The sequence below is a fragment of the Vicugna pacos genome, chromosome 14 (genome assembly GCF_048564905.1).
Source record: "Vicugna pacos chromosome 14, VicPac4, whole genome shotgun sequence".
In the NCBI taxonomy this organism is placed as follows: domain Eukaryota; kingdom Metazoa; phylum Chordata; class Mammalia; order Artiodactyla; family Camelidae; genus Vicugna; species Vicugna pacos.
In genome coordinates, this window is record NC_133000.1 from 64,803,084 (window position 1) to 64,829,515 (window position 26,432).

The 26,432-nt window shown below is 35.6% G+C and overlaps 1 protein-coding gene across 8 annotated transcripts in view; it reads left to right on the top strand.

Moving 5' to 3' along the window:
- PCCA (propionyl-CoA carboxylase subunit alpha) overlaps positions 1–26,432 on the top strand; it is a 377,947-nt gene that overhangs the window by 117,031 nt on the left and 234,484 nt on the right. For 7 of the 8 annotated variants that reach the window (XM_072976495.1, XM_072976496.1, XM_072976497.1 and 4 more), the window contains one exon: positions 16,976–17,107. In XM_072976495.1, coding sequence (XP_072832596.1) covers positions 16,976–17,107 — 132 coding nt within the window. Of the gene's footprint in view, positions 1–16,680; positions 16,700–16,975; positions 17,108–26,432 lie in introns of those variants that run through there. The other variant, XM_072976499.1, reaches the window with a different exon arrangement.

Genomic DNA, 26,432 nt, shown 5'->3' on the forward strand with positions numbered 1-26,432 from the left:
ATAGCTGGAGAGAAAATTGTCAGATTTCAAATAAGAAGCGTTTGGGTGTGTATGTGAAGTGATACTGTTTGTAAGTGAAGAATACTGTTTGTGTTTGTATTGGTTTCCTCCCTAGGAATTTAATCCTAGCATTAGAACTTTGTGCCCCTAGAAAGCTGAGTTTCATAATTGTGGCATCATTAGAGTTATAAAGTATAAATGTAGAGGAAAATCATGGAGTTTTTGAGCCAAGAGGAACTTAGAATTTATCTAATTTGATTGTTTGGCATATGTCTTTAGATGAGGGTACTCAGTGGTAGAGCATGTGCTTAGCATGCATGAGGTCCTGGGTTCAATCCCCAGTACCTCCACTAACAACAACAAAAAATGCATATAAACCTAATTACCCTCCCCAAATCAAATAAATTTACTGATTAGGTATTATCCTCTGTGATGGAAAAAATTAGAGAAAGAGGGTAAATACAGAAGAGTAAATCAGAATTAACATCTTTTCATGTTGAGACTAATATGGGAAGAAGGAATTCTTGGAAATAAAAGTCAAATGGGAAATAAATGCTAGGAGAGATTGTTAGAAAGATCCAGGAATGAGTGCTATTTTTGGTATGTTTATTTTCATGAAGTTGACCACAGGGTGGGGATGATGTCATCTCTGGATGACCTGTGACATTGTCCTGAGTTGTTGCAGTAGAGACTTAAATTATTTTAAATAACTTTATTCTATTTTATTTAGAAATTTATAGATGAGGAAGTTTTTTTTCTTGTCTACTTTTTAAAAATTGAAGTATAGTTAATTTATAGTGTTCTATTAATTTCTGGTGTACAGCATAGTGATTCAGTTGTGTGTGTGTATATATGTGTGTATGTATGTGTGTGTGTGTAAATATATATATATATATATTCCTTTCAATATTCTTTTTCTTTATAGACCATTACAAGGTATTTTAAATAGTGCCGCTGTGAACATTGGGGTACATGTATCTTTTCAAATTAGAGTTTCTTCCAGATATATGCCTGGGAGTGATACTGCTGGATCATAGGGAAATGAATCATTGTGGAATCTAAATGAGTAAGTTTGTAACACGGTCTTTTACAATTTAATTGTATTTTTTTCCTCCACAGTCACCTCACAAAGACACAGTAGAAGCATCTTTGTACATCCTGGGGTAAAGAAAGCAAACTAAAGCATCTGGGTTATTTAACAAAAAAAAACCAGTAGGTGATAATTGAGTAAGTTTAAAAGAATATTTTGTAGATGTATCTTGACCATTTAGTAGTACCAACAATGATTATAATTTTTTGTTTCTCAGAACTGTAAGGTTCTTACATTAAACCCATAAAATTATACCTTTTTCAGCCTAAGAGCATTTCTGTGCTGTCATGTCTTCCTGAAAACCATGAAATCAATTTACATGTTGTTAATTTGAAAATTGTTTGCTAAACAACTGGACAACAGGATAGGAAGAAGACTGAATCTAAAGAAAGTAGAAGACTGTTTCAAACTACTTGCAGTTCATTAGTTGTTGCCCTTTGATCTTGGTAGGCCTTAACTAGAGTCTAGCCTCCTCATGTAATAGTTGAAAATTGCTCGTGGTGGATTAATATTATATCATCGGAATGCTGTTTTCTGATTGATGTGGTAGGTGGGCCTTAGTGTACAGGGAAAATGCCCTGGCACATTGTCCCAGATCACAGACTTCATCTTTGGTGTCTTGTTTGTATGTTCTGCGACTTCTAATTTTCTCTCTATTCAATTTCTAGTGTGGATATTGAAACCAAAAATTCAGAAAGACTTTTGAAATTTATTTGTAATTAAATAGCATTATTAAATCAGAGTTGAAATCTGTGGTCAAATAGAGTAACTGCTGTGTCAAAATTGAGCTTTTATTTAAAAATTAAAAAAAATTTTATTGAAATACAGTCAGTTACAATATGTCAATCTCTGATGTACAGCACAATGTCCCAGTCATGCGTATACAGACATATATTCGTTTTCATATTTTTTCCATTAAAGATCATTACAGGATATTGAACATAGTTCCAAAATTGAGCTTTAAAACTGAAAAGCATTCTAAACCACAGAGATTTATAGCATGAATAGTAGTACTCCAAAACACCTTTTTTGTTTTGGAAGTGAAGTATTTAAGGTAATAGTAACAAGAGTAAACTATTTAAAATCTGTCTGGAGTACTTTGCAGCACGTGACTGTAGTGATTATACAGGTAAATGTGATGATATCGTAAGCTTTTTAACGTTTTAAGAGCAGTGTAGTTTATCGCGAGAAATTGTATTTGGTTTGGTGTCTGCTGTACTGAAGACGTTCTAGGTCCGTGTGAGAGTGTCTTCCGTGGAGGTCTCCCCCAGTTGTCCTGCTCACGAGTTACTTACGTGCAGTGTGCAAAACGAAACTTGTCTTGGTAACCGAACCTGCTTTTCGGTTTCTGCTTGAATTAAGTTTTCTTGTCTGCAAACCTTTTAGTCAACTTTGACTATTCCCTTCCCTTACACTTCTTAATTCAGTCATTCCCCCTAAATTCACTGGCATGTCTGCTATTAATTAGGTTTATTGCAGCTTTTCTCACTGCTTTTCTCTCTACTGAATTTCCACTGCTGTGATATTACTTCCTCACTCATTTCTTCTGCCTGACCACTGATCACTTCCTCTCAGTCTTTCCTCCTTGGAGCCTCCTCTGTGCTGCCGCCAGACTGATCTTCTGAAGACTTCAGGCTTCTTCACGGCTTACTGCTGCCTGCAGAGCCTGTGTCCCTCAAGCTTGCATGCGTAAGAATTTCATTTCTGTCTGTCTTCCAACACTCTGCTTCCTCCGCTGAATTTCTGTTATCCGAAGATAGCTGGCTGCTGTATTGTGGTGGATATTTTAAATTTTGTCCAAGCAACAGTTTTTCTTCTTGGGGAACATTGTGTTGCTCTCTTTTGGGAGGGCACTCGCCTCTAATTTAGCCACGTGATGGAAGGGCGAGCAAGTATATAATCAAACAGGGTATTAGGGTGAGAGGAAGGAGCCAGTGGAGAGGAGGAGATGAAAGGTGTAGGGAAGAGGTAGGTTTAGCCTCTTCAGGAAGGATCTGATTTAGTTGTGCCTGAGGGGCCAACAGCAGTTTACCGTCTCAGGAACAGAGCTCTTGGGATGTGTTAATAAACACTCGCATATGGGAAGGTGGGCCGGGAGTCCCCACCAGCCAACAGTTGTGTATCTGTGACTTCTAAATTCCTTTACACTTACATAGCAGTTTACTAGTCTCCTCTGTCCTAGGTGCTGAACATGTATTAATTCACTTAATCCTCAAAGTAGAGAAACTGAGGCACAGAGTGGTTAAGTAAGTTGTCCAAGGCCAACCCGGTAGTTCATGGCAGAATTGGAGTTCAGGCAGGCTCCACAGTCCCTGCTGTTAACCATTACACTACTGCTTCTATTTCAAGAATGTGTTTTAAAACCCTACCTGACAGTTGTTTTGTGTGATTAAAGTGGCATGGGAGGTGAGGGGTGTATAGGTGGTGTCAGTCATACCTTCAAAAGACTTTGTAAAGTGGTGATAGCATACATTTGCAGGGAGTCACACTGGCTGGTAAAACATTTTAAGAATATCATTTTGCTGTAATGTTTATGCTTACTGGTAATTGATATAAAATGAAGCTTAGTCTATTAAATGTGATGTCAGTGTTTCCCCTTATCAGTTAGAAGGCTTGATTTGAAGGGAGAAGGTTGCATTCTCAAGTCTTATTTATCTAGAAGTTTAGGAAGGCCCTGGTTAGACTTCCTGAGGAAGACAAATAGCAGGTGACCTAAGATGTTAAAACTGTACCAATATTTGATATGAATGGGAGGGAGAAATTCTCTAATGCAGAGGGGAGGGAAGTTTTCTCTGGAGAGAATCCCTTTGTCTTTTATTGCTTATGCAGTTGATGATTAAAATATCGCCACTTCATATGTAGAGGTATCATTACAGTACTTACACTGATTTAGCTTACAGTTTCCATCCACGTATAGTTTATTCCAATTACCATGATTAGTTTCCCAGCATATACTATACTTCTCTGTCACAGTGCTGTCTACCGATGCTTTACTGTGATTTTAATTGCTTGTCGTATTGGGTCTTCCTAGTTGGTTTGTCAACTGAAAGAGGGCAGTAATACGTCTGTCTTGTACATCATTGTTTCTCTAGACTTAACACAGTGCCTGACACCGAGTGGGTACTTGGCAGGTATTTGTAGAGTGAATGCATGACTTCACATGCTTACTGAAGAAGTATGCAGTTGAGATCTGGTTGTTGTAAGACTTAAGAGAAAGAGAGGAGACCCTTTTGGATGAGCACTGGTTGTATGTAGCTTCATCATGATTCTCTGAAGATCATAGAACCTTTTACAGACCAGTGAGAGGTGTGTTTTCCTATATACTTAAATGGAAATGTTACTTTTCCAAATCCTAGATGTCTTTTTCCCCCTCAAATGCTACCCTTTTTGTGATACTTTCCTTGGTTCCACCATTGGACTTCATTCACAGTGCGTGGGTTTGTTGGTTTTTTTTTTTTAACCTCTTTTAGTACATTTACCACTCTCTTCCATTTATTGTTTTAATTGTTTGGTATGTACTGTTTGTTCCACTTGAGTATAAACTCCTTGTGTTCAGAAACCAGGTCTCTCCAAACCAACGTGCTTTGGAGAGTGAAAAGAGACACTAGGCGGATGGGTGCTGGGGTAATAGGTAAGTCCTGGGACTGTGTTAGGCCGACTTGATGTATGATACTTCTTAGTAGTCAGCACGTGGTCTTTGACTTGTTGAATAAGTGCTGGTCACCTGAACCTGGGCTATGAGAAGGAAGCAGAGTCACAGATAAAAACACTGGTTTGAGTCTTAAGTCTTGTTTCTGTCACTTTACCTGTATAGGCACAGTGGGCAATTGATTTCATCTCTCAGATCCTAATTTTACTGATATGTTAAGTAGAGGCAGTTATTTATGTCCTGCTGGTTCCTTAGCCCTATTTTTTTTTTTGAGGAAAAATGATATAAAACATTAATTGGAAAAGATAATATGTACCCCAGTGTTCATAGCAGCATTATTTACTAGCCAAGATATGGCAGCAGCCTAACTGACCATCAACAGATGAATGGATAAAGAAGCTGTGGTATATATACACAATGGAATACTACTCAGCTATAAAAAGAATGAAATTTTGCCATTTGCAGCAACATGGATGGACCTGAAGGGTATTATGCTTACTGAAGTAAGTCAGAGAAAGACAAATACTGTATGTTATTACTTATATGTGAAATCTGAAAAATAAACCAGTGTGTATAACAGAAAGAGAGACTCACAGTTATAGAGAAAAAGCTAGTGGTTACCAGTGGGGAGAGAGAAGGGGAGAGGGGCAAGAAAGGGAGAGGGGACCAAGAGGTACAAACTTAATGAATAAAATAAATGAGCTACAAGGATATATTGTACAACACAGGGAATATAACCAATATTTTATAATAATTATAAAGGGGGTATAATCTATAAAAATTTTGAATTACTATGTTGTGCACCTGAAACTATTACAATATTATAAATCAACTATACCTCAATAAAAAGTTAAAACTTTTAAAACTGAAATGTTAGACAGTGGAAGATATTACTATGTAATTCTAGAATAAATTGAAGACTTTCTGACTTTGTAAGCCAATTAGAACCTGATGGCTAAAATGTTTAATCTATAAAATGATTTTAGGATAGAGTGAGCCTTACTACAGTGCCTTGTAAACCGTGCTAAATAGTAAGTAAATAAATACATATTGTTGTTATTGTTAGTATTAATACACTTCTTGTTCTTTTACTCCCTTTAAACTTTAAAAAAATGTTTCCCACCTAGAGGTAAATTAACCTCTACTTGGGTCATTCCACTACATCTTATTGTCACTTTTACTTCATTGCATCCTTGTTAATAACCAAAATGGTGAAAGTAGCAGGTTGGCAGGTGAGATTAGTGCTGAGTAGTGTGAGGAATTACTTAGTTCATCAGGGCAGTTAACTGGAAATCATGATCTCTGCTTTTTTAGCATTCCATTCATTATTTGAAATAAGTTTTATAATGTGGGCTATAGTAGAGCACAGCAATTAAATGTGCTAACAAGAAAAGAATATCCTAACTGTAGGTAGAGCATGCTTTATTCAAACCACATGACTCTTATTTCCATCCAGCAGTGGTATCAGAAACTTGATGTGTTCCAGAAAGTAGTAAATTAAACAAGGGATGTGGAAGGACTTCTACTTACAACAAATTTTAAAAGAAATTCATAAATATTTTCAACGGAAATAGGAGGAGTACATAATTCAGATAATATCCCAGACCAATTTAAAAAGTTTAAAAATTAAATTCAATAACTAATATTTGGACTAAACAAAAGATCTCTAGCCATTCACTAGCTTACCAGCTTACTATTCTTATTTGCTACTACCAGTAAATATTAATGGACTGTGAGGAATGAATAGAAGGTGACTCATGAGGCACCTACATCAACATCCCCTCATGTTAATTGAAACATTATTAAATGTTATATTTTTTAATTGAAACTCTAAAATTGCTCATCTAATTTCATAGTTGTTATAAGGCATATTCCAAAATTGAACTGGAAAAATTAGTTTTCAGTCCAAAAGTACCAATTAATTTTAGTATTCATGAAACAATAAAAATAATTGGATCTGGGAGAAATGAAAGCAATTCATTGTTAATATCCAAATTGTAGGGATATGAAGTAAAAGTATTTCATGTAAAGTGCAAATGAAGGAAATTGCAACTTTTTAGCTAAATAGTTCCTATGACCAGTTTACAAAAGGAGAACCTTAGCAATACGTAACCAAATTTAAATGTGAAGCTTAACTTATCCTCTTAAAAAAAATACATCTAGAAGAAATTCTTTAAAGTTTGCACCTGCGTATTTTTTATTTTTTTTAAGTTTACAGTAACATTTTTTAGAATTAATGGAACATAAACACATTCCTACAGATAGCCCCATTCAGTATGAATTAAACATTATGTAAGTATTGTATTTCAAATAGAATTCCTTGTGAGTTTTACACAATTAGGGTCTCAAATCATGACTGTCATAATTTGTTCAATCCAATACTTAATTATTAAAAGAGTTCAAAGTTTTACATAAATAATTTTATAAACAAATTTATATAAATTTTATATGTTCCAATTTTGTTATTTAAAAATATCTCACTATAAAATTCTATTTACATATTTCAAACATCAGGTAATATTAATTAGTGAAAATGCAACAAGAAATTCACAATTGTACCTTCATCTTTAATTAAAGTCTTATTACTATTATAAAGCAAAAATTAACTTCTTGAAAATGCCAGGTAGCTGAGTGATAAATTTAACAGTTTCATCCAAGGAAATTTAGTGTCATTGAATCAATATTTTGCTAATGTATTTTAAAAAAATGTTCTAATATTAAAACTAGAATTTCTTTTATAGAGGGAGGGTAAAATTCATCCCCAAACTTGACTTTTTTAGTTAACTCTAGTTTTCTCAGTGTTACTGCTAAAGAAGTTATTGAATTCATTTTCTCTGGGTATCTTCTGTAGTGCTTTTCTTAGATTCTTGCCTGTGCAACCAGTCTAAGATTTTACATGATAAAGGCAATCTGTGGAACTAATCATAGAAACCTCTTTCTGTTTTCTCACATAACACCTCCAGGCACAGAAAAGACAGAATACTTCATTTGCATTCTTAAACATTAGGAACTTAGAATGAGTCTTTCAGCTGGAAATGTTATTGCATCTACATTTCCCGAAGAAAAAAAAGGTTAACAGCCCACTCAGGTTTATGTTAACTCATCTCTTTTTAGTGTCATGATCTACACAAAGAGTGTAGAATGTTGAGGCTTAATCGCCCAGCCTCTTTCTTCTTTATAATCAGTGAGACTCAAAATAGGTATCAGTACTGATTACAGAGAAATATAAAGAAGAAATCACATATGCACACACAAAAATGGCAAACACTAACAAGCTTTAATTTTAGTCTTCTAAAATGGAACATTTCCCCTATTAATACAGAATATAGTAACTTGAATTTTTAAAAGTAAAATATTTTCCCCATTAACTTGAAAAGCTTACCCCAAAATTACAAAGAAATTTAGAGATTTATAGTTTATTTAAATGGTTTCTATTAAATTAAGAAGTATCAAAAACCTCTTCTTTGCCCTAAGTAGCTTTGTCAGAAACACAAAACATTTAATGAAAGAAATTTAACAATTTTTTGACTTAATAATAGCTGAAAAATAGAAATGGAAACCATTACGCTGCCAAATATTAGAAATAGAAGGTGTTCTATTGCTGTCATGTTCACTTCCTGTGCGTGAAAAACAAGGTTTTATATTTAACCAAATTCTTTAAGTAGAAAACCTGACTTCTGCCAATTGTTACAGTGTGGAAAGTTACCACTATTCAATTTCCCTAACTAAATATTGTACATGACTATCATCTGGAAGTAATATTACTTGAGCACATTGTGCCAAGTAGACACTTAATACAAAATACACATTAGACTGAATGAAATCCAGATAGTAGTAATATTGAAAGAGAAAGACAGGGGTTCCTTTGGTTAAACTAAGTCACAGCATATACAGTGTACCCTAAGTTAAATACAGTTTGTGAGTATGTCATTAGATTTCAGTTGATCCTGCAATTATTATCCCATACAAATTGAAAAACTGTGTTGGTTTGTAAGTTTGTATTTAGAATTTTAAAGAACCTTTGTCCCTCCTCCACCACCCATCCCCCGTAACAGTAAAACTCCTTAATGTTCTTACCCTACTGAGTCACATAAATTGGTTCTTAATTTGCAATGAACTGACTAGCAGTTAAAGAAAATGACTCCTATAAATGTAGGGGGCTGGAGGCTGATGGCCCCTTCTAGGATTGTTCTGCATCTCCCTGTATTGATGCCCCACAGTCAGTGTTGGGGAAAATGAATTAGGATTCGTATTTGAGTCTTCTCTAATCCTGCACACTGCACAGCTGGGGGCCTCCAGTAAGTGCTCATCTGTACCTTGTACCCAAAGACTCAGCCGACTGGTATCTACTGATTACCACGAAAACTACACTAGGAACGATTTCCCCATCTGTATATTCACATTTTCTTGTCTTTTATTTTTAATGAGTATTTTTAAAAGTATATTAAGTGTAGGTGAAAAACTAACTAGCAAAACAGGTTTCAACAAATATGTCATAAGCAGGGAGGAGGAGCCTTCCCTCTTTTACACTGTAACTCTGTAGAGCCCAAGTGCCAGCTTGCCTAAAATTCCTTCTTGTTACTGAACTAAATTGTTTGTTTTTAACTTAAAAAAAAAAGAGGCTAAGTAATATTACAAGTACCAGAAGTGATCTCATTGGAAGCAAAAACTGTTTACATTAAATATAAATCAGTTTGCTGGTTGTATCTGTCACATTTACAACATAGTGTAATACTCTGTGATCAAACACATAATGAAATACAGCTTTTGACACTCAACACACCGTAAGCCCAGTTTGCCACAGGCAGGTTAAGTGGAAGTAGTGAGAGGAAGAGGAGGTATGCAGGAGGAGAACTTTTCCTGTTGATCTCTGGTTTCATCACAAATTGGACCACCTGTGGTCCTTTATACAGTCCTCCTCCACTGCTGGTACAGGTGACTTGATGGAACAGTTTCTGTTGCTCAGAGAATGCAGCCCCAGCTCATCTATGATTTCAGCAGCACTCATGGCATTGGGAAGATCCTTTTTCTTTGCAAATGGTAGTCAGATCAACGACAGTCAGTCCTGATCAACTTTTCCACCACCATCCTTGTAAACTCTTCTTGGACCTCCCACAAAGAGCACAATCTGAGTGTTTTGGAAGTAGTGATGCTGCAGAGGCTGAAGGCTGTCCATGTCAGCCAGCAAAGGTGATGTTTTTGTATTTTATATTTTTCACATTTAACCTATCGTGGCAGTAGGTGTTACTATTTGACCATCTTCACTTTATACGAAATAATGGACGACTGACGCATCCCAGCCAAACATGGGAATGTACTTTTTTCTTTCTTATTTTAAAGCCAAAAAGGCCCTTGAAGAGGTTAGCATACTGGCCTGAGAAACACCTCACTGGCTGTAGGTGCTGCTGCAGCTGCTCCTGGTCTAGGTTTTAGTTTTGCTCCTGCAAGCTGGTGGCTACTCTGAAAGTGTTTTCAAATTTTTTTTGTAAAATAAAAGATAGGTACAGAAAAAACTGCACAAAACGGATATGTGGGTTACTTAAGGTGAATAATCTTATAATCATCTCATGATCCAGACATTAGACATTTGTCCTGACTCCTAGAGGGCCTATCCATGTGACCCTTCTCAGCCCTAACCTCTGATCTCTTCCTATATGGACCCACTACTTTGACTTTTACAGGAATCATTTTGTTGCATTTTAAAGTAATTTTGTTGTCCAAATATGCATCCCTAGACACTATGGTTTGTCATGCCCATTTATTTTCAACTTTGATATGTTTTCTAAATATCTCTTAATCCATAGGTTCTCCTTGCATGCCTTTGTTTTCTTTACAATTTATCTATTCAAGAACCGTGGGCTGTTTGACCTGGAGAGTTTCTCTCAGTCAAGACTTAGTTGATTGCATAGTCAGGGTGCAGTTCAATGTTTTCCTCCATTCTTAGCATTTCCTACTGATTGGCAACCTGGATTCAGAGATAGGATCAGAAACTTAGGTTTTGATTCCTTTAATCAAGACTATAGGAGGCACGTGTCTTGTTAGCGCTTTTTAAGATCTAAGCAGCCTTTGATGCTTACTGCCTATAGCTACTACTTCACGAGATTACAAAATGGTGATATTTTAATTCTAACATCTTCTTCATTAATTAATTGTATATTTGTAAAGAGACTCTTCCCCTCATCTATTGTTTTGTTTCTTAGTGATGTAATTTGTATAGGAAGAACAAATTAAGTGCATAATTCTTTATCTGTATTTACTAGTTTTTGAGGTACTGAGTTGGTTTTTTCTCCTTCAGAGTTAACCAGTTCTTTTTAGAAGTATCATTATGGAGTCATAGATTTAAACATTTTGTAGGTTTAAATCTGTTGAAATTATTAGTGAGGCTCAAGTTGTCCCTCTTTGGCTGAGGGGCCTGAATTGGCTCATGATCTTGTTGACTTGACCCTTATAATCTTTTATAGCATTCTTGCTGTCTGACCTGACAAGATATTCTAAGTTCATGTTTTAGATTTCTAGCTCCAGGCCTTTAATCAGCCATCTTTTTAAGAAGCATTGGTTACTTTTAATGATATTTGGAGATCACAGTTGTGGTGCCAGACATGGTCATTGCTACTGATGGTTGTTGTTTCAAGGCCTTTTTTATGGGTCTAGGAAATAAAGTATGTGTATTAACAGGTTTTTAACTTATGTTTCATGTTATATATGTTTATTACATGCATTCCATGTGTTATATTAATGGAATATATAACATGTTGATATATTTAATGTATGTGTATTTAGATGTAAAGTTAACCCCAGCCCCAAGATAGGATATATATATAATATAAATTTAATATATAACAAAAATATATATTATTAAATATTATATAACAGGTATTGTATAATTAATAAGCATTATATATTAGGTATTATATAATACCTAACTTATAACATAGGTGTTATAAACACCTGTATCTATAAAATATATATCATTTTTATAATATCTATATATAGCATGATATCAAACTATAATTATAGTCTATATTTTATGTGAGATAAAAATACCTACTATGTTCATAGTGATACTTTCAATTAAAATTCAAGATTAAAGAACTTTTTATTAACTTCTTTGTTACCTTATGTCTTTATTTTTCCATATTTAGAATTCTGACTTTCAGGGATAGGAGAAATGGTACAATTAAAATGCCTCATAATTACTTGTCTAGTCAGTAATACACACACAGCAAAGGATAACAATATTAACACCAATACAACTACTGAAAACATTAAAAAAGTTTTATACTTCATCTATTTATTTTTCCCCCACTTTGCAAAATAGTTATACTGCTCCTATAGTGTCAGAAAATATAGCCATTATATGTGCTATACTCTCTCCTTAGCCTTCATTTAGTTTTGGTTCTGCAGGTAACTATAGATCCTTTAAGCTGGTCTCTCTGTAGTCATTTTGGTTTCCTGAAGCTGTTCTCCGCTATAGGAGTGGGCAAACCTTTTCTGGAAAGAGCCAGATAGCAAACATTTGTGGCTTTACAGGGCACTTGATCCCTCACAAGTGCCCAGTCTCGTGATGGGCGTGAGAAGGCAGCCCTATGTGTAGACTAATGAGCATGGCTGTCTTCCAGTAAAACTGTCTTCATTTCATTTTCATGTGTCATGATACAATATTCTTAAACATTTTTTCCCAAACAAGTAAAAATATAAAATCGATTCTTAGATCGTAGACTACAGAAAACAGGTTGCAGGCCAGATTTGGCCTAAAGACTATAGTTTGCAAACCTATGTTCTGATTCCTCAGAAGGAGGTCATGTGTTCTTGCTTGTTACATTTTCTCTGCCCTTTAAGCTTGGAAGTCAGTTTTGTTGGATTTAAAATCCTTGGCTCATATTTTCTTTTCTTGAATATCTAATTCAGTGGAGTGCGTTACTCTATTTTCTTTTGGCATGAATTGTTGCTGTCAAAGTCTGGTGATGATTTAAACTTCTCTTTTGTATGTCACATATTCCTTTTTTCCCCCTATCTTTTTTTTCTTTTTCTTAAGTAGTATTGCTAGAATGTATCATGGTATTTATTCTGGGTTGAATTTCTCAGGTATGCTCTAGTATATTTGATATATACTTTCAATTTTAAGAAAGTTTGCTTGAGTTATGGTTTTTAGTATTTTTTGTTTGTTTTAGTTTTTTTCCCCAAAGACTCCTGTTATCCATATATTGAATATTCTTTGTTTATTTCCAGTATTTGTCATTTTCTCCTCCATCTTTAAAATTAAAAAAAAATTTTTTTCTATTTAAACTTTAAAAAGTTTCTTCCTTTGACTTTCTATTTCTTGTAAGGCATTATTTGTTTTCTTTAATCACTTTTATTTTCCCTCTAGTCATCATTTCTGAAAGTACTTTCTTTGCATTTCTAATTCTATCTTTAGGTCTGTCACCTCATTTCTGAGCATTTCTAATTCTGATTTATGTTATTTCATGTGTTCTATTATTTTAAAGTGTCTTTTAGTTTCTTTTGAAATAGTAACAGTTTTGATCGGCTATGTTAGCATGCCTTCCTCATGTTTTTTTTTCTCCATGGGTATTATTCTAGTCTTCATTTTTTTCTTATGAAAGCAGTGTATGGGATTTTACCTTGATACTTTTATTTTGCTTAGTTTTATGTGAAATTGGTTTTCTTCTGCATTGCTTTTTAAAGAGCTATGTATTATTTAAAATCAGTGATACATGTCTAAGAAGTTCAAATACTTGAACAGAGATAGCAGGAAGAGGTTTATTCTGAGGTCTGGAAAAGATGAATTGACCTCGTCATCTCTCTGTTATTCTTTTTGATGTTACTGTCACAGTCAGTGGTAGCCATTTCTGTCTACTAATATGTACTTTTGAGATAACTATATTAATTTTTGAAAGCTTTCTCCCTGACTCAGCTTTTTAATCTTATGCCCTAACTTCTCTGCACCAATCCTGCAAATGGGACTTTTTACCAGAAATTAATTTTCTTTTAGCAGGGAATAAAAATTACAGTCCAGAATCTAGGTCCTTAGGGTAGTTCAGCAGTTTTTCCATGGCTATGTCTTTAGTCTTTCTTACCCTGGTTTTACAGTAAGTTATACAAGTAGTAATTCTTTGTGAGCCTAAAGTGTATACATTTAAAAAAAAATCTGAGTTCATAGTATAGCAATTTACTGTCATGGTATTTCTAAGAATGAATTATGTATCATACCTTTCAGTTTTTACAGATGATGATTAATTCCTGTCCTTCATTTGCAGTATAAAACCTATTTTAAATTAAATCTCTGTTTCCCTAACATTCTGCTCAAACTCAACCAATTTAGAAGATAAATCTTAGAGCAATGATTTCAGCTTTTTGTAATTTCCTTCCTAGGTATCACTATTAAAGTGTTTTCCAATGATGATGAAAAAATGCCCACTTTTTTCATGATTGTAAGACATTTATCTGCATTCAGGTATTATGTTTATCATTCATGGTAAATTTACAAGATCCTTAAAAAGCATGTTTTTAGAAGTAAATTTTATTGCTATCGCATGTCGAAGAGACTTACTAGTGATTTAGAGAAACTGATAACAAAAGATACAGGGTTAACAGTTAAGTATTGAAAGGTTATTAGTGGACAAATTTTGGCCTTAAGTTCTAAATCACACAAATGACTCTGGTCAAGAACTCAGACTTTTAAAACTTGCTTCATCACTTTGCAGTTGCCACAGTGTCTTATCCTTGTTTTTCTGGTCAAAGAATTATGGGAATCAGGAGCTAGCATACTGCTTTCTCAGTTTACTTCGATTACATTTAAAGGCTAACCCCGGGAGTCCTACCAAAACATAGAGATAGAAAGGAAGTTAGTTCATTGAAACATCTGTTTGAGTAGTTACTCAGCATACTACTGGCTATTTTCCTTTGTGTTGGATGGGAGAAAGAATAGTCACTAAATACTTAACGTGAGCTTTTTTTCTTGGTGATTTTGCTTTTTAGGGTGAGTAATTTTCCTCAAATTAGGATGCCTGGGAAAGTCTGGTTAATCAGTGGTTCCTGGTTGCTGGGCCCTTCTTAATGAGAAGTTGTACTGTGTAATCATAATGTACTTTGGATGTTCTCATTTATGTTATTCCTTCAACTCTTCGTGTGGGTATTCTGATTGCTTGATTACATCTGCCTGGCATAGTGGTATTTAAAACAGCATTTATAATAAAAATTCGTCCATCTTAGCAAGTAAAATGAGAATATGGAAAGACAATTGATAGTTGAAACATAATTGTTTCCTCTTGACTTTACTCAGTGTTTACTGGGTTGTAGGTTTGGGATGAAGAGAAATGTGGATGATTGTTGCTCTGATCCGAAATGATTAGTTTATCCAGCTCGAGGCACAGAATGTGTGGAGATGTAGTCATGCGACCATTTTCTCCTCTTACGGAGCAGTTCCACTTTTTATGTGCTTTACATTTTGGGGGTTTCACATAATTTTTTTAAAAAATAGAACAAGGTTCTGTTAAAACTACCTACAAACATTTAATGGAGAGGTACTTTGTATGCATTTGTTATGGCTGAAGAGGTTTCTTATTTAGCATTCTGCTATTTGTAACACTGGTAATTTGGGTCTCTATAATGTATTTTGGGGTCCTGTGGACCTAGCTATCTTACTATTAGTGTTTTCTTTCTATCAGGACTTCCGGATAAGGGATAAGAACTAACAGTTGTGCCACTCAGCTTGGTATTTTATGTTATTGTTTTATTCAGTCCTTCAGTCAAACTTGCAAGGTGGTTATTATCTCCCTTGTCACACAAAGAAAAGGGAGCTTTAAATTCAGGATCTAAAAATTACCCTTTCTTCTGCCTTGCTTTTGGACAGCAGGGGAAGTATACATCCATTAAAGGCATTGGCTTTTCTATACGGTGTATCTGAATGATTTCATCTGCAACTTTTAATTCTTTCCTATATTTGATGCCTTTAAGAATGCCTATCTCAACCTGGACTTAAGACCCCTAGACCTCTCTGTCTGTCTCCTGAACATGGGTACTTGACTATTCTACAGGCATCTCAACTCAGTGTGTGTGGAGTTGAAGTCATATCTCCCAAATATTTGTCTCCTCACATATTCTTTTTTTTTTGATTCCCTGTTCTACATCCACCTCCTGCCCTGGATGGGTTTAATCCTCTTGGGCCATAATGGCTGAGAGCAATCCAAGTAACACACTACAGTAGTTACTCTGGATAATTTTCTCATCAGAAGAATGAAGCTCCTTTCCTAAGCCAGGAGTCCTTTCAGGCAGCAGGGCCAGTAGATAGAATATAAGATGTACAATACATGATTTATTCTTTATTCCAACCCCGACCAAAGGTCATGGGAGAATCAACAATTAGGCACCTTACTCTGATGATGCCCTGCATTCAATCTGATTTTCCCTTTTTCATAGTTAATCTCAGTTCTTTACCTCGTGACCTCATCCTTTACCTCAATAAACTCCTCCTTCACTTCTCTAGACCATGTCCTACAGTGGTACTAATTACATCGTATTTTGTTGTGTCCCTAATTAGTATTTTGTTTATTTTATTAATATACAGAGAGGTGGACCCATTGCTGGGGAACTAAATGTGTTTTATACGGAGTAGTTTTTATTGAAACCATAACTCTACCTGGTAAATTCCCACGGCATTCTCTATTTGTTTCTTACAGTCACAAGGATGTAAACAGCTGTACTTTATTTTGTATGTTTCTCTGAAGTACTGTTGATGTGTTCATGTTCCCTTGAATTAGTTATATTCTGTGATTTTCATCCATGTTTTATCCCTTGCGTTTAGCTCAAAGCCTGGCACAAAGTTGGAGTTCAATGAAAATGGATATTTGTGTTAAACTAGGCACTGTGGTGCAGTATAATGAGAATACAAAGATTTAAATGGCATTTTAAAGTTGAACTTACTGCTTAATTGAGTGGCACGGGAGTTAACACCATAGAAGGTATTTTTCCAAAGAATACTGTTAATATCAAGTAGGAGTTCTTCATTACTTTTACTTTTCTTTGACCTGACTTTCATATGTATTTGTGCACGCATACTATATGCAATACAGTATTATATATTTTAATATATTGGCTCAAATGCTCGCTTTTAAATTGTTTTTGGTCTGTGAGTAATTAGTAAATATGCATATGGGTTTTTCTTTTTATAAAATTGTGACTCTGTATTAGGCACTGTAATGTTTTTGTTATAAATTTCTGCTTTTATTTCTCCATAGGCAGCAGAAGATGTCATTTTCATTGGACCTGATACCCATGCTATTCAAGCTATGGGTGACAAGATTGAAAGCAAATTATTAGCTAAGAAAGCAAAGGTTAACACAATCCCTGGCTTTGATGGAGTAGTCAAGGTGAGAAACTATTTTACTTTAACCATAATAGTATACGTCCTCAAGTCAAACATTTTGTCAGAAGTGTAAAATTAAATGCAGTTACTGCTTTTTCAAATACACGTGTAGGTTAAAAAAAATCATTGTTGTTTACACTTGGATTATTTTGAGTGGCATGGGTTAAAAAGAGCAAGAAGCCACTTAAGCATTATATTTAATAATTAATGTTGACTTTTAGTTTCATAGGAAAAAACTTGGTGATATAAAAATGTACTCTTAAATCTGTGGATTTCATTTAATGGTGGCATATATTTAATTGCTTGAAACATTATGTTCTCTTTGTGTCTTTATGGTGAGCTTCTGTCCAGGTGCATAAAATGTAAGTTGTAAACATGTGTTTTGTAGAAAGTGGTGTATCTGTGGGTCACTGTAGATCCCAAACATAACTCCTCAACCAACAAGCTTCTGCAGCTGAAGCCTTCTAAGGAAGAAATGCAGAAATTAGAGTATGTGTCTCCTTCCCTCTCTACGCCACCCCACCTCCCCACCAGAGGAAAATGACTTTTTTTTTTTATTAGAAGAGACTCCCTGTGTAGCCTTTAACCTTGTGATTTGAGTTAGTCTGCAAGAACTCTGCATCTCAGTGTTTCTTATTGTTACTTTTTGGGCTGAGCAATTCTTCATTGTGCAAGATTATTTCATGTATTACAGGATCGTCAGCAAGCCTGGCCCCTGGTTAATAAATACCCTCAGATTCTTGCCCATATTTACCTGTATTAACCTTAATATGTATTCATCCGTTTTTCTCTTCTCTCTCTTACAAGGAAGAGCTATTCCCTATCCTCTGTAAAGCCACTTCTTATGCCCTAGATGTACCCTTTATAGTATAGTCGTCACTGATTATCTTTTCTTTCTTCTGTGTCTTAAAACTCTTTGTCTTTTAGCCCCTTTCTGTTATCATTGCTATTGAAAGCGCTCAATCAGTTAAAAAAGTACTGATCACTGAGCTAAGTGGGAAGTGAATGGTGATAAACACGATACCATGATTCCTCACATTATAGTGCTTCCAGTTTAGCAGAAAGAAATAGATGTTCTTCCTCTTCAAAGAGCACAATAACCTCTTGTCAGTCCACAGCTGCCACCTCAGTTCTCTCTTTCCTTTCACAGCCAAATGTCTTAGAAGAATTGCCCTCACTTGCTTTCATTTCTACACTTTTCACCTTATCTTTAGTCTGCTTCAGTCTGGCTTCTTTCCTCATTCCCAGTGAAATTTCTCTTGTAAAGCCTGCTAGCAACCTCTCCCTCTCATTAAATCCGAGGTGTCATTTTTAATCCTGGTCTTACCTCAGTCTCTTCAAAGCATTTGAGTCTCTTGGTTACTCTTTTCTTCTTGAAATATCCATTTCTGGCACAATACTCAGTTCTAGTTTTGTTTTTGTATTTTTGGCTTGTTTGAATGCAGCTTCTTCCTAACTTTGTCCCTTAAATGTTGGTTTTCTTCTGGATTCTGAGTAGGACATTATCCCTTTCTGTACAGGCTCACTCTAGGCAATCTTATTTTTATAGCTTCAAATTCCATGCCTATGTATCTGCTCTAGATACCTGCTCAGAACTGCATATCCAGTTGCTTCGTAAACAGCTCCACCTGATGACCTTGAGGCATCTTGACAGTAACAGGTTGAAAACTGGACTCATCATTTTCTCTTTAGCCGGAGATTGGCACTCCGTGGCTCCAGGTACTCCTGTTTTTGTAACTAAAGTTTTACTGGAACACAGCCATGCTCTTCCCCTTACATATTGTCTGACTGCTTTCCCACCATAATGGCTGAGCTGAGTAATAACTGTGTCAGAGACCGCATGGCTCACAAAGCCTGAAAGATTTACTCCCTGGCCCATTCAGAAGAAGTTGGCTGACTCCTGCTGTAATCTTCTCATTTCTCATTCTTTCTTCTCTGAGAAAGTGCCTACATTTTCCATACCATTTCACAAGCTAGAAACTTGGAGACGTTCTTGATAAATACTGTTACAGAGAATTCACTTAAATTTCGTTCTAATCTTTACTTCTTTTTTACCTCATGCCAAGACCAAGTTCCAGCTAACATCATGGAAATCAGATTACTTCATCAACCTTCTGATTCCTCCCCTTGTTGCCAGTCTTGGTCTCATCCAATTAATTTTCAACACTGCAGCTTGAGTGATGTTTCAAAAATCCAGATTTGACAATATGCCTGTGTTTAAAAACTCCTGAATTACATTCATTTAAATTCTTTAAATAGCTGGCTTTCTTTCTCTCTTGAAACTGATATTGTGCCAGTTTACCCTTTACAGTGGTTGTTCCAACCATGTATGACATCTTGAAGATTTTTCAAAACTTCTATTCTTAATTCTGACATGTGTGTTGATTCTGCTTCTGTCTTCATTCCTGACTGTCTTCTACTCATTGTTTAGGTCTTGGCGTAAACCTACATTTCTCACTACAGTTCCTTGACTGTTTATATTAGATTAGGCTCTGTATTGTATTTTCCTTAATACCCTCACTTCACTTGTCACACTGAAAGTCATCTGTTCACTCATCTATTCAGTAAGTGTTTAACAAATGTACACTATTTGTCCAACGTTGTTTGAAGTGCTGTGGATAGAGTAGTGATCAAAACAGACCAAAACAAAAAAAAAATTCCTGCCTTTATTGAGCTTATGCTATGGAAGAAGGAGACTGATGATAAACTAATAAAATAAAATAAGAAATGTAACATAAGACAGGGAATAGGGAAAGGGAATGCTGAAAGGTGGGGTCTAGTCATAATTTTAAAGAGGTTTAGCAAACTACCTAAAGAGGTGACAGGGCAAGCATGTGGGTATCAGGGAGAAGAACAGGGCATACCAGGCAGAAACAGTTAACAAGTGCTGAGGTGGTGAGGTTTAGATTATATTTGATGTTGAACAAACAAAAAGGAATCTTGTGGCTGGAGTGATCAAGGGAGAGAGAAGTCACAAATGAGGTAATAGAGGTAAGTTGTAGAGTAGGGAGCTCAGATTTTATAGGATCTTTAGGCCATTTTAGTAATGAATTGAATGTCTGCTTCTGGATAGAAAGTTCCTTGCTGGCAAAGGTTATACTCTGCTTTTTAATATATCACATGCACATGATCCCTGGCATAGTCTATGCTAACTAAATATTTGTTGGATGAATAATGTTCTAGGAGATAAATTTTACACACATAACCATTGTATATATGTTATCTGTTACTGAGTGCATATTTGACACACTAGAAGAGAGGAACACATAACTAAAAACCGAGAGAAAAAGTAAAACAGACAATAGAAATAGATCCACCTGTGCTCTAGATACTGAAATTGGCTGAAAAAACTGTAAAATAACTATGATTAATATGTTAAAGAAATGTGAGAAAAATGAGAAAATAGATAAGGATTTAGAGAATTTTACCAGAGAATTTAAGTCTATAAAAAAATAAATAAAAATTCTGTAACTGCAAATGTATGAAAATAAGGACTTTAGATAGGTTTAACAGTAAACTAAGCTGAGGATAGGATCTGTGTTGTAACATGTATTAGTATTTCATTCTTTTTTGTGATTGAATAATATTCCATTGTGTGACTATACCACTTTTTTTTTTGTTTTAACCATTTTTCAGTTGACATTTGAATTATTTCTCTTTTGGTGATTGTGAACAGTGCTGCTGTGAACTTCTTTTTTGGAAGTATTTGTTTGAATACCTTTTTTAAGTTCTTCTGAGTGTACATTCAGGAGAGGAATTGCTGGGTCATATGATAATTCTGTTTAACTTCTTGAGGCATTGCCAGACATCCAAGCTTTTGTGTAATCCTCTCCTCTTCAGTTTGGGTAGAGCCTGTGATTAACTTCTCTAACTAACAGAATATGGCAAAGGGTGATGGCATGTCACTTCCTTAATTAGTTATGTTATAAGCAAAGGTGATGGGATATTGCTGCACTGAGTTACATTATAGGGCAAAGAGGTTGGGCATCATGCCTGTGATTGTGTTTCATCATAGAAGACTCCATTTTCGGTGACTGGAGAACAGATTCTAGGTGCTGGCTTGATGAAGAAAGCAGTCATATTGAGGAAACCCACATGGCAGTGAACTGTAGACAGCTTCTGAGGGTGATCTCCTGAGAATCAACAAAATAGTGGGGTCTCAGTCACTGAGCCACAAGGAAATAATTTCTGCCAGCCACCTGACTGAGCTTGGATTTCTTCCCAGTTGAGCCTCCAAATGAAGATGCAGTCTGGCCCATACCTTGCTTGCACCCTTGAAAGACTCTGAGCAGAGTATGACAAGTCTTTTCTTTACTAGGCTGTCAACTGTTGGGTTTTAGTCTTTTTACATTCTCATTTTAGAGAGTTTAGATAGCGGTTTAGGTGGGTCATTATGAACCTTCATCTGTGCTGCCCTAATATTTCTGCGAGTGGTAATTGTTTTTGTTTTTGTTTTTGTTTACTAATAAGAAATCTAGCCTTCTTGTGATCTTCAGTTTGGGCTTGATTTAGTCACAGGGGTAGTGATGAGTCAGAGCTCCAATTCTGTCTTAGTGATGAAAAGCAGAGTCCTCAGGAGTTCAAGAAAGAGGTCGTTAGGAGAGCGTTTGATCTGGAAATTGTTTGTATTGTAGATTCTTTCTTATGAATCTACAATACAATATGGTGTCTTGTAGGAAGAAGGAATGTTCCTTGAATAAAGGTCCAAAGGTGACAGGGGCTGGGACATGGGAAATGTGAAGAGTATTAGAGATACCCATTATCTGAGTGCTTTCTTGACACTGAGAGAGAGAAGTTGTGTAACAAAGGCAGGATTTAAGGTTGAAAGTGTACCTCCTGTATCAATAATTAATAATTAGTGAAATTTCTCCTTTTGATGTTGATAGGTAAAATGGGAAATGGGTATTCAATTCATTTTTGGAACAATGCCTATGATAGTTTTTTCTTCATTTTCTTGTCCAATACAGAACAATTGTTTATTTGTTGTCACTTCCGCTACAATATCTGCAGGTGTCTGTATCAGAAGACACTAATTTCTGGAGTGGGAGCATCTAGTTTTATGTATAAGGTCATTAGTTTATTCTGGGTCTTATTCTGCTTTTGTTTTGAGGCTCTTTCAAATTGTAGAGTATGGAATTGAAGATCTGACAGTGTGGCTATTTCCCGTTCAGTTTTTGTTTGTAAAATTTCCCATTCCTGGTTTAAGGTTACTCACAATAAGTGAAGAGAAAGCTGGGGTCACAACTGCTTCAGGGTCTCCTTTTGAATCCTGTCTAGAGATATTAAAGAGCCCATCTCTGAAGTCTCCAGTAGACTTATCCTTTTTTTTTTTCTTTTTTTGTCAGCACAGCTGGAGTCCAGCCTAATTTCACAAGACAGATTTTGGTGGTAGCCTCCCAAGGACCTTGTCCATCATTTACAGTTTCTCTGAACTTCTCTGGTTTCCTGTGTGATTAGAGATCTCAAATCCCTCTCAAGGTCTTCCTTCTATCCCCTTTAATCCAGTATTTTCTGTCTGAGGTTCTTGCCAGTAGTATGAACCAATTGAAACAAATTTGGGGATCCTAGATTATACATTCGTAGAACACCCTCAATTTCTCTGTAAATTTCTGTTTATTTTGTGTAGGCTTTGGGAAGTCTTTGGTAATGCCTCTCATTTCACAATGAGACCAAGGCTTTAACTTCAGCCATAGAGGCTTGCTTTATTCTTTAGGGTCTTCATTTTAAAAGGTAATACTGCTTTGACAGTTTTTGGCCATCCAGAAGAAAGAGGGAACAGGTCAGAAGAAGAAAGGGCAGAGCAGGGGAAAGTGGAGGAGCATAGAATGGAGGAAAAGGAATAGCATGATAAAGATCATTAGGTTTGAGAGTTTTAAGTTCACATTTTTTAATTTGGCTTTTCCTATGCCTTTCCTCTTCCCTGTGAACCTGGTTTTCCCTGTGAACTTATTTTTTCCCTGTAAATTTCACAAAGAAACAATTTTGGCATTTGAATGTCTTCTGAAAGCTTCCTCATGTTAATAAAAAAATGTAGAACACTTGGTGTCCGAGAGTATGCTTCCCTGTTTTTCCCTAAGGTGCCTCTCAAATGAACCATTCTTGCCAAAAGCTTACAAAAGAGTCTACTATAATTCTGAGTTATCCTCGATGAAATTGTGCCATCTAGAAAGATAAGAACATGAATTTGACTTACAGACTTAATACATTTTAGGAGAAGTAGTCTGATTCACTGCACAGACAGCCTGAGACAAACCTATATGTGGGAGTCTTGTAATGGCCTCAGATATGTTGTTTGTACACCTCATGTTTGGGCCCTCAACTGAACGGTTAGCCATCGGTACCTGCAAACCTGACAATGTGCCGTGCCTTGGTGGTTTAACATCTAGAAGAGAGAGCTCTCCCAGACCCAGACTCCCATGGACAAAAAATAAGTTAAGACAGGAAATTCTCAAGGTTTTGATACGGGTTTCAAGGCAGATTTTGCCCTACTTGGATACCCTTGAAACCTTCTAAACTTTATGGAGCCGACATGAAGATGGACTTACAGGTCCTATGCTTATCTTCTTCCATATGAACTTTGTCTTATGGACTTGAAACAAAAAGTGTTGAGGATATTTTGTGACTAAATAAAGAAGGTATTATTAGTAATAAAGAAGATTTCTTTCAATAATAAACATTTTCAAATCTGATCAGAAAGTCAAAGGGTTCCTCATTTCTAAGTTTCCTGAAGAGAAAGTTGGAGCTATACCCAATGTGGGACTTTTCTCACCTTTGTGCATGGGGAAACCCCTGACTAGGGGGCTCAGTGGGCATCAGGGGGTCTTTGCTGGTTTTGAATCTAGGATCTTGAACTGTGGCTTTCAGCGAGTCTTGAACAGTTCTCAGTGGAACCTCCAAGATTGCCTCAGAGTGATGGCACCCTTTACTGTAATAGGTAATAAACTTGGTTTTGCTTGGTCAGTATGTTTTTTGGTTATCTTTTCAGGGAGGCTGCATTTAACAATCTACATTTTTGAATTCCCAACCTCTGTTAATTTGAAGAATGGGAAAGAGTAGAAAGTATAAGAAAATAAATTCACTTTTCTTTTCAATTTTTGTCTCCTTGTATGTTTTACGTGATTTTTAAGACACTGTTACACTCTCAGATAACCATAGATTCTCCTCGTCTGTGTTAACTTAACTGTGATACATAGTCCTAGAAGCTGTTGTCTGAGTGAATCTGTTCAAGCCACAATTGAACCTGCATGATATAGTTTTCAGATAAGCATTTAAAAATAATTTTAAGGGATGCTCTTTTGTTTCTCTGATAAATTTTAATGCTAGTTTTATTTCTAATTTGCCTTTATTTCTGATATAAGAGGATATAGATATTTGTCCTTTTAAATTTGGTTATTTAAAATTTCTTGTATAACAACTCCACATCCATTTGGAACTACACTATTTTTCACATTTTGTGGTTTAGATTTGTTAGGTAAAGATTGCTTTTGAGACTATCTATGCAGATAGAAGTTTGCTGATGCAAATAGTGTAAATTTTTGGAATACTGCGTGATTTTTGTAACCAACTGCATTAAGCAATACTTTTACATTGGAAGAGTGTATGTGCTAATTATAGTTAATTCCGTCTTTTTAATATCGATGGTTTTTTTTTCTTTAATTAGCCTGTGGTATTTTTAGGCCGGTTCTTTTTCTTGGCAACTATATTATATTCTACTTCTTTTTCCCCTCCCAAGCACTTAGGTAAGTTAATGTGGTTTCAATTTGTTACATTTCTCCCCGAAATGTTTGTTCCTTTTCCTTTTGAATATTTAGACTGTTATTTGGAGGTTAAATGGAGATGGTTTACCACATTCTTTTAAAACACTGTGTGTAGTACTTAAGGAGTCTTCTGGAATGGTTTCCTTTTGTTCTTGAGTAACCCTTTTCATTAGAAAGAAACTAATGTCTTTTTAAAGTGTAATTTGTGTAGTCAGGTATTCAAGTAGTATTTCAAGTAGTCATCTGGTATCGAGTATTTGCCTTTAACAAGTTTCATTTTATTCAATATCTTACTAACTTGATCTCAGGGACTTTAGAGCAGAGTGAAGAATGTTCATCTGAAGCTGTGGAGGACAGGGTTTGGAATCCCAGCCCATTTGTTTACCAAAGAGTAACAAGCCACAGATACGGATTTCAAAGAGTTTCAAGTCCCCTTAGGGAGACCTACAAGTAGACAGGCAGTTTAATACATTTTAATAGTATGAAGCTCTAGTGTGTGGGGCCCATGTAGGGGCGACACTAACCTAGTTTGAAGACGTCATGGCAGATCTTCCAGTGGAAGTGATACCTGAAGTCTGATGAGTTAGCTAAAAAGTGAAGATAATTATGGAGAGACAGTATTGTGATCAGTGAAAATATCTTGTAAAAGCTTGGATCTGGGAGACCATGGGAGCTTTAGAAAACTGCAGGTATGCAGTGTGAGGGGCTGAAGTCAGAGGCTGGAGAGGAACTTAGGATCCAGGTATGCACGGTCTCCAGTGCTGTGCAGCTGGGTTTGGAGGTCATTTTTGTGGCTTTGGGAACCTCTGAATGGTTTCATGTAGAAGAATTGACATGATAATATTGTGGAATTAGAAAATTTACTTTGATTTGATATGGAAAATGGATTGGAGCCGTGCAAAACTTGACGTTGGTGGACAAATTAGAGTGCTCTTCCTTTAATCCAAACAAGAAACAAGAAACGATAGGGGCCTAAAATAGGTATTAGGATGGAGCAAAGTAGAAGGTGTGGAGATAGTGGAAGTTGAATCTGTAGGATTACGTGATCTGTTAGATGTCAGGTGTGAAGCCGAGGGAGGAATCAACAATGATTAAATTGTTGCATATGGTTCTAATACCTACCAGTTTTTTGGGGGAAATTTATTAAACTTATCTGAGTTCCTGTTGCTCTTCCAGAGAGATAGTAATGTTTGTTCTTTCAGAATGTATGGTATGGTAATGTAGTTGAATAAAGCTTGTAAATTATACAATGTAAGCTTAGAGTAGTGATTGTTTTTATCACCTAATTAGCCAGATGTTAAAAACTGTACTTTTGCTTTAGCAGAAAGCCAAATAACAGCAACAACAAAACCAAAAAACTAGTGTGAAGGGAATTATTTAAAAAATCAAAACCCCCCAAATCAACAAGCTGTCCTAGTAATTAAAAAGTACAATCTTAGACATCAGTATCCTTTTCCCCTGCTAAACTAAGAATAGCTTTACAGATGATGCTTCAAAGGCTTTATGTTTTTGAAAAAAGATTCAAGTGCGTTTACTATGCTTTTTTACAGTTATAAAAACATATACTAAATG